Genomic DNA, 9,701 nt, shown 5'->3' with positions numbered 1-9,701 from the left:
GGGGGGGGGTGGGGGGGGCTGAGATCCAGAGTTTAGTTGGGGTCATTAGAGAGCGAGTGAAGAGGGCTAGAGGGCTCACAGGGGGCTAAAGTGTTGCAGCTAATTGGCTGCAATAAAGGAATTAAATTAGCCTGACATAATCTCTGCAGTGGGCGCCTCATCCATGCTTTGCCTTCCCTCTTCCCACTCGCCGACGCCCTTGAACCATCACCCCGGAGTTTCATGGCGTTCCCAGGGTGCTCCCCAATACACACAGACCAGGTCCACACACCCATTAGAGTTAACCCCAGACTCCCCAAACATTAGCACCCGTCTTCCTCTCAGAAATCTTCTCTCTCTTTCTCTCTCTCTTCGCTCATAATCTTTGCATCACTGTGTTGCAGCAAAAAAAGAAAAAGAAAAACGTGGGCACCTGGAAGGGTCCATTGTTTCATGAAAGCTGTTTTGACGTTTTCAGAATTAATTCCTATTTTTCAGTCGACTTTATCATGTTATATTTGTTCATATTGGTATAAAAAAAGAGATGGCTTGTTTTTGTCACAGTGCAGTTTGGTTTTTCCAAATTTCAGATGTTCACCGCAGATCTTGCAAAAGCAAAAAAAAGGAGAAATTTACAGTCATGGTTTCTGGTTTGTCAAGCACGTTGAAAGTTTTATTGGTGTTGTCTTGTTTTTCTCTGTTCTAATTTTAAAATATGAAATTTGTGGTGAAAACATGGCACTGAGCAGAATTTTGGATCGAGGAGCTGAATGCATATTGAAGAAAAAAATATATGGTTGAATGCGGCGTTAAGATGTGTGTTTATCCTTTTGAACGGCAATTAAACATTTTGTGGAAACACTTTATGAAAAAAAATAATTTTCTTCTTTAGAAAGATGAATTGAGGCGTTAATGGCAAGTGACATTTATATAAAGCTGTAATTGTATCTGAAAAGAACATCAAACACAAAACACTGAGTTGTGTATTTCATCTCTCATCTCAGTCCCTTAAATGCCTTCAATTAGCTCGCATTTATTTGGAAATTCCCGCCTTTATCACGTCAGTGTCTGGGTCAACAGACACAAGATAAAACAAGCATTGTTCTAAAAGAGGATAAATAAACACTTGAACACGGAGACTGGAAACAGGAAGCAATTAAATTAACCGTTGCCACAAAACAGATTGAAAAGTCAATGTGTAGCAGAGGACAAAATATTCCGTACATCTTAGTTACAGCGTGAACATAAATATTTCTGTGACTACGCATCATGCAGTGTTTTGGTTCAACTGTTATTATGGAGGCTTTTCCAAAAGAAAAAAAAAAGTGAAATTCTTCAGTTGTTTTGGGAGAAACAGTCATTATCAGAGAGGGGGCGATTATTTCTTCATAGTGAGATGCCATCGTCGGTGACTCACATTCGTGTGGTCCGACATCAGTCGAATATGAGGCACAACTAGAGGAACCTGTCACCAGGACCGTGTTTTTAAACAAGGAATTCATCTGGCCTCAAAATTATTGTTTGTGATGTCTGTACTCTAAAATAAATGCCAGACATTGAAGGATAATACCTTTTTTTTTTTTTTTTTTTTGTATTTTTTCTTTTGTCGTTTTGTTGCCAATTGTCCTTTTTTTAAAACTTTTTTTCCAGCTGCTGTTTGTTTTCACTCAGTTATATAATGATTTCATGTCATTTACCACCTTTCAGTCTTCTACAGTTTAAAAAAAACAAACAATTTAACTTAATCATCTTTCATTATCACAGTGTTTTACCCTGATGAGGCCTTATGTTACACACTGCCTCCTGTCAGCAACTTAGTGGAACTAAGTACATTTAACTCAAGTGCTGCACTTGTGAATTTTAGATACTTGTGCTTCACTTTGACTATTTACATTTCCAGCCAATTTATGTTTCTACTCCACTACATTTAGTCAACAGCTATAGTTACTTAGATATGGTAACAAATGGTATGGCAAGATTTCAAATGGTGCTATAGAACTTATAAAATAGGATGCATTGTTGTAGATTAAACAGTATTGCCACCTCAACCAACTGTAACAGTAATACTGCTTACCCATTTATGAATCAATAATAATGATAATCCAAAGATAGAATATATAACACCTTTATAGACTGTAATAAACACATTTTGCTGATAAAACTTTTACTGTAGTAACACGTTCAATGCGAGACTTGTATTTTTACAGTGGGATTTTGCTATTTTTACTTAGGTGAAGGCTCTGAATACTTCCTGCACCACTGCTTGTCAATTACTTCACAGTCTCATGATGTCACACAAATGTTTGGCAGATTTATGTATTTTATTTCTCTCCAAGGCAGCAGTTAATTTCTAGCTATCTTGAAAATGAGCAAAAACAAGTCAGTGTTAAAGGAATCGAGTCAGGGATTGATTAACATTTGATGGAAACAATATTTGAATATCAGCAACAACTTGTTTGGCACCAGTATCAGCAAAAAATAAATGAAAATAAAAAAAATGCACCTTAACACAGCAATTTCCTTCATGGCATTTACATCTTGTGCCTGTGTGTGTTAGTTACACATCAGGTGTTCACACACTGGATCTGTGAAATGGATCCGTGTGGGGTTTTGTGTTCGACACACATCTGATCCTGTGTTTGGCCATGACAAGCAGCAAATCTCCCAAACTTTCCCGGCATGTGTGTCACGTTTCCTCGCCAACCCGACCCGAGAGAGAGAGAGAGAGAGAGAGAGAGAGAGAGAGAGAGAGAGAGGGAGAGAGAGAGCAGCTGCCTGCAGGTTAGCAGGCCAGAGGGCAGCTCACCCGAGCACTGTGCATCCAGCTACAGTGCGTGTGTTTTTTGTGTCTCTGTGAGGGATTCTTCACGGACTGACATCATCTAATTAAATGCACCATAGGGAGAGTATCAATTGATCCAAATATGTTGGTGCAAACTTTATGAAAACATTTGCAGAAATGAGTTTCGCTTAAACCACCCTCCACCCCAAACAAAGTAAAGGCAGGAGACACCCAATATATTCTTTCATTTTCTCTGGTGGGGGTTTAGAAGTTAATCTGATTACTTTTTTCAGGGGGGAACCCACTGGATTAAAAGTAAACTCTTCATGTGTAGACTCCCCTTGGTGTTTGTTTAAAAGCAGCGGACAGAGAAGCAGAGCTTTCTGCCAGCCCCCTGCTCGCAGGCGGTGGTGTTGGGTTTTGGTATTCTGTCCTGTTTGGGTGAGCGCTGGAGGTGCCGGCAGCGGGGAGGCTGACAACTCCTGAGAGCTGTGGAAAAATAACCGACTCAACAGAGCGCATCACCTCCACAGACCTCACAAAAATATTTGATAATTTATAAAGCTTTTTTTAAAAATGTTTTTATCTTGTTAATGTCTTTACAATCGGAGAAGTGAAGAGCCCGCAACTAGAGCAATTCCGGCGTGTGGATTTGGAAAGTGGCAGTGATCAGCTGTGTCTCTTTAGAACAAAATCGAGGATGTGACAGACATTGCTCAATTCCCAGGCTTATCGTAAGTACGATGAGCTTAACCTCCACCTCCAGCTCTGTTGGTTGAGTTTTCCCTCTAATTAGCCGAGGGAAAGCTGCCTCTGTGCTGCTACGGGCCTGAGGTCAGTCGATAGAGGCTGGGAACCACTCAAAGAAACTAATTAGCCAACTTTCCAAAACACACGCAGACACCGCGCTGGGGCCCCGGGTCTCCTAAGATGTGCGGGAAACAGCAACACCCGATAAACAAATCAGTTTCCTGTTAAATTCTGCAGTTGGAGGTTAAAATTTTCTAACAGCTGCAGCTTTTTGTCATTTCAGATACTTGTGGTCAACATTGCAGGAGGTGTTGAAAAGCTTTGGGTAAGCTTAGCTTCATCCAGCTAATTCAATTACACTCGTTTTAGAGGTATCACTTCACACTTCCTTTTACTGCTCACCTGGGGGCAGTTACAGGCGGCCACTGATTCACTAATCCAGCCTGAAGCGGTTCATTTGATTGAAAACAGGCTGAACATTTTAGGGTGTCGCATGAGTTCAATTTGGTCTTTGTTAACATTAATTATCAAAATAAAAATTCAGCACATTATAATTTACAAAGCTACTCAAATTGTATTCGACAGGGTGTTATGTTTTAATAAGAAATAATTAGGACTTTTTTTTTCTCTTTTTGCATTTTTTCTGTTTATATTTGTAGTTATTCTAATTCTTATGTAGTTTACTGTTCTCATATTAACACAAGGAATAAATGTTGATTCACTGGGAGCTAGGACCAAACGTGTGTGTGTGTGTGTGCGCATGTGTGGGTGGTGTGAATTCTTTGTTTGCCATGAAGGTGTGCGAGCTGATTGCTTGGCTGAAATAAACTACAGCTCAGCTTTTGTGTCTCCACTGAAGGGTAGAAACCCTGAATCCTGCTGGTTGTAAAGAGCAGGTGTGAGGAGTGTTGTGCATGCGTGTGTGTGTGTGTGCGTGTGTGTGTGTGTTACCGCGCAGCAATGGTCCTCTTTGCCATTGTTTGTCACTGTTATCGCAACGCTTCTCCTGAAAAGAGATGGCAGGTATTTCAGCAGCAACAGAGAGCAGCGTTTCCTGAGGTGTTCATTCTGAAATGAAACAGAGGAACTTTCTAGCCTTGGGACAAATACAGTGCTATGAGCTCAGGATTTTTTATTTAATGGGATGAATTAAAAAGGAACAAATTTTTATGTCTTTTCTTTCTGTCTGTCATTTTGGAAGTGATGGACTAGTTTTAACTAAATGCTCTGCAATATTTTTATCTCAGTTTATTAGTTTTAGAGGGTACAAGGAATGATGTCACCGGTTGCTTGTGACTGCCATGTTTTATGTCACTGTAGTCCAGTTTAATTTTGCGAGAAAATAAAAGCAGCTGCTGCTCCAGTAATATTTCTACCACTGCATTAAGCTGTGCTGATGCGGTGCTATTTAAATGTACAGATACTGTTGACAAGCTGTGTTTTCTTCTGCATACTTAACAGGGACATTAACTTTTTTAATCCTACACAAAATTCCTCGTAATATTTGTGAGATGAACAGGTATTGACTGAATCTGATAAAATACATTAAATGCTGAATTTGCAGTAGCAGAGAAACATTACATCGTAATGTTATCTTTAAAGATGAGCTGATTGCTTGATAGAGAATAACGAGAATAAACAGGTAACTCCGCATGAATGGATAACACTGTGATTGTTATGTCTGAATGACAAGCGGGTGTTTTATAACCTCGCAGGAAACCTGATAAGCTCGTGCCAGACAAATCACATATCGCCTTACAAAACTTCAGTTGTTCTTAATCAAATGTGCCTTAATTTGGACGAGGCTATTATGATGTCATTTTTAAAACAGTCTGCGCGCATGAAACACTTGGAGTTTTGCCAACTACAACACAGTTTCCTAAGTTTTCTTCTCTGTAGACAGTGTAAGGGGTATTGTGTGAACAAGCTTACATCATGCCCCAGTGTCAGTGAGTTTAGATAAAGTGTTTCTCACTCTTCTCCATTATCTGAGATAATATCCTACCTTCAAACACAATGTGGCCCTCTGCCCCACACCTTCACATCCAGATCGTATACTGTCTCTACAATAACCAACATGCCTTCCAGGACAACCACATTATCCTCACCGGGGACATGTAGTCCGGTAGGCTAGAATTCCCCCTGTCTTCATTTTTTTGGGTAGGTGTGAAACAATCTTTGTAGTGTAACAGAGACGTGTCTGCAGGTCTGAGGCCGTGCACTGATCCTCCACCGGCTTTACTTCTCTATACAGTGATCCTTGTTACCTGCAGGCGAGCTCACAGATAGCTTTCACCAGCTGTGGCCCAGAGCTGGACTGACAGCCGGCTCGAGTTTTTCAACACACTGACACAGATCATTTGAGAGCTGTCTAAACAGGGACAATTTGAATCCATTATGTTATTCTATGATCTTTGTGGCTGTAAGTCAGAAAATATCTATGAAAGAAAGAAAGTTTTATACACTTTTATCTCCATAACCTCTTTTATATGTCAACAGTCCTGTGCAGAGACACACACTATCAGGTTGTGGCTATCAGTGGGCTTTAGGGGTTTTCCAGTGAAGCGAAGAATCTGCTCTGCTGTTTGAAATGCTAACAACATGAGTCATGCACAGGTGTAAATCTAGCTTTAGACAACAATGAAAACATCAGATCTGTGTCACTTTAAGGAAAAAATAGGTCTAAATCCAGTCAGGTGAGTCCACAGGAGTAAAGATGATCGTTTTAACCCGAATCTCCTCTAAGCTAAACATCACAAAGTCTTATTTATCAAGTAAATATCATCATGTTGTTGTCTCATTGTATAAAAAAATGGGCTCATGGGCGAATCAGGGTCATAACATACTAAAGCTTAGGACCAACAGTCGCATGCAGGGAGGGAGAGCAAGCAGACATATCACTAATTAAACCTGTCCTGCAGGAAAAGCCAAGTCACAGCTGATAATGCACAGATATTCTAGTGTGTGTGTGTGTGTGTCTGTGTTTGTACGGTATGTCTATTTTAGAAATGATATTGTAATTAGGTTCTTGGAATCTCAATGGCTTGAAACCAGACACACATCCAGAAAACATACAGCCAAAAAACGCACACAGTAAATACACAGACATAAACACTCACACACAAAGTCATGCCTCCTGGACTTCAAAGGACATTACACTGACTTACATTAATTTCCTGGAGATTTATTCTAATCTTAACAACTGACAACAACATACAACTTGACTTACCCTATCCATTAATCTAAACCTTAAATACCTATACCATAACCTTAAATATGTGGTGGGGACTCGTTTCTGGTCCCCATAAGGAAGACAAGTCCTCATAATGTGTAAACTGATGTAGGTCCCCACAACATGAGTAATACCCGGATTATACACACACACACACACACACACACACACACACAATCATGTCTCCATAACTTCAGAGGACATTACATTCTCACACACACACACACACACACACACACACACACACACACACACACACACACACACACACAGATCAGTGAGAAGCCAGGTTGAGGGATACAGGGGGGAGTAAGAGCTGGCTGTATGACGGGTAGATGATGAAAAGCTGTGTGAAGAGGTGGTGCAGAAAAACATGGACAGATGAACCAACCAGGGGACCCCCGTTGGACCCAGATAACCCCCATTTCCATACGTGTACACACACACACACACACACACACACACATACAGTACAGTATGTACCCACACACTGTATCAGAAGTGTTGCTTTTAATAATGCATGAATGTGTCTGTGGTGTTGCTGGAGGACCGGTGTCTCGGACGGCCGGCCTTAATGAAGTTGGGCATGCCTGCCTCACTCTGCTGCCAGAAAGTCATGAATAAACATCAGCCGGATAATTAAACTCAGCAACTGGCAACTGTACTCATCAGTAAACAAGCGGTGAGAGTGAGAGGTCCTGCACATGCTCAGAGGGATTTGCAGGGAATGGAGGAATGGTAATACCAGGCCTTCACTTTCTGTTTAGTACAGTATGGACCCTGGAGAGCGGGAGAGGACCTTGAGGAAAAGTAAAGGGAAGCATTTGACAGAAAAAGACAGCTGGGGAGAGGTAGAGAGAGAAACAGATGAGAGAGGGATGCTGTGTTTGACCTCATTATCAGAAAAGTTTAAACTCTCTTGCCCTCATATTGGTATCAATGATGGTTCTGCATCAAGCCAGTCTCGTAAATATAATATACTACAGCAACAAAAATACTAATTTCTGACCAGCTGGCAGAGCAGCTTTAAACTTGTGTATCAGTATCAGTAGTTTAACTACCATTATAAACGAGTTTACTGTAAAGAAAAAAACCTTTATCAAACATTAATGCACCAACAGGGCTCAAAGTGTCACATCAGCTGACCTAAGCCGTGGTGAAAGATGCACTCTGATCTTTTACATGAGTGAAAATAGCAACAGCACAGTGTAGAAATACTCTGTTACAAGTAAAAGTCCTGCATTCAGAATTTTACTTCACATTCAGTCTGCACCAAAATACACTTGAAGTACCAAAAGTAAAAGTACTCATTATGCAGAATGGCCCATTTCAGAATAATATGCCGTATTATGTCACTTTAATGTTGCAGCTGGTAGAAGTTGGGGCCATTTTAATTATTTTATATACTTCTGGATGGTTTGTGAATTTTCCCTCAGGGATCAGTAAAAGTCTCATTTTAACCTATGATAACACATTTGAATTTACTTGTTTATTTTTTCTATTATTAATCTAACTTTGCAAAGTAACTAGTAACTAAAATGATCAAATAAATGTAGTGGAGTATTTTATATCTTATTATAATATAATAATTGGGCCTGAAGTGTATCTGAATAAATGCATTTAGTTACTTTCCGCTACTGGCTCTAAGCAACTGCCATCCTCACCACTCGCTGTCAGTGATTTGCTCAAACAAGTAACCTAACCTCAACAAAACTGCCCAGTCCGTCATTAACCTCTGTTAAAGTGTAAGCTGCCAAACCAGGCTACAGCACAACAGATTAATGTAGTAAAACACGGTCATCATTCACCAACTATCAAATGAATTTGTTGTCAATAACTGGAATTTGATTCAAACAAATAGAAACTTATTTGCGTCCTGTTTTGTTTCCTCCGCAGCCTGTAACTGCAACCTTCACGCCCGAAGGTGTCGTTTCAACATGGAGCTGTACAAGCTGTCGGGGAGGAAGAGCGGAGGAGTCTGCCTCAACTGTCGCCACAACACAGCAGGTCGCCACTGCCACTACTGCAAGGAGGGCTACTACAGAGATCTGTCCAAACCCATCTCACACAGGAAAGCCTGCAAAGGTACAGTGCTGTTTTTTTTTTTTTATCCCTCTTTTGTTTTCTCTTTGGCCAGCACAGTCACAGCTGGTCAGGTGGCCATTTTAGAAAGTTAAATTACATAATAAGTTATTAAAAAAAAAAAAGTCAGTAGAGATAAAGAAATTAGTCTTTATACAGAAAAGTTTTAAAATACATGTTGTGCAAAAAGCCAAATTTAGGATTTTATTTTGTTTTGCTATTTAAATTAAAAAAAAAAAAATCTTATCAAAATATTTATTAAAGAATATAGAAAAACATACACACAATACTACTGCATACTCAATACAAGCCACTACTGAAATGATTTAGGTCTGAAATGAAACAGTTTTAGATGAATTACAGTAAGTGGGGGGAAGCCGACAGTCTTCACATTCCTGAGCCTGTCTCACCTTCATCTCCCCCTGTCAGCGGAGATGAGTTGGGGGTCTGTCGGGATTGTGGAGGTCGTGGTGGTATGGGAGGGTTGGGCTGGGTGTTCCCTCATCGACACTGAGTTATTTGGCTTCATTCGGGTGGGTTAAGGAATGACAGGACAAGCAAAACAAACAGAGCCGAGGTGCGAAGTGATCCCCTGGTGCAGGTCAAAGATGAACGAGAAACCCTGGAAGATCGGTGGAGGGGCTTCTGCAGAGACAAGGAGGAAGGCGAGGCTAAAGTCAGGTTCAGAGGGGCGGCAAGAGAGTGAAAAATGGCAGGGAGAGAGGGAGGGAGGGATGAAGGGTAAGGAGAAGAGGAGGAAATGAGGAGGACCAGAGGGACACACCCCCACGCAGGTGTGCTCACCACTCAGTGCTGGGATGAATTGCCTGCCATCAGCCCTCACCGTAGCTAATAAGGGTCAAAGAAAGAGGTAGG

General features: G+C 40.7%; 1 protein-coding gene across 3 annotated transcripts in view; it reads left to right on the top strand.

Moving 5' to 3' along the window:
• The window catches only part of ntn1a (netrin 1a), a 65,110-nt gene that overhangs the window by 27,415 nt on the left and 27,994 nt on the right, over nt 1–9,701 (top strand). For all 3 annotated transcript variants that reach the window (XM_087175744.1, XM_087175745.1, XM_023412793.2), the window contains exon 3: nt 8,640–8,828. In XM_087175744.1, the coding sequence (XP_087031870.1) occupies nt 8,640–8,828 (189 nt within the window). The remainder of the gene's footprint in view (nt 1–8,639; nt 8,829–9,701) is intronic.

Source organism: Seriola lalandi, unplaced genomic scaffold, assembly GCF_002814215.2.
Source record: "Seriola lalandi dorsalis isolate HSWRI2012SDOR001 ecotype SW California unplaced genomic scaffold, Sedor1 jcf7180002054487, whole genome shotgun sequence".
In the NCBI taxonomy this organism is placed as follows: domain Eukaryota; kingdom Metazoa; phylum Chordata; class Actinopteri; order Carangiformes; family Carangidae; genus Seriola; species Seriola lalandi.
Note: the sequence above shows the minus strand (reverse complement) of the source record. Positions and strands in the feature narration are given on the sequence as shown.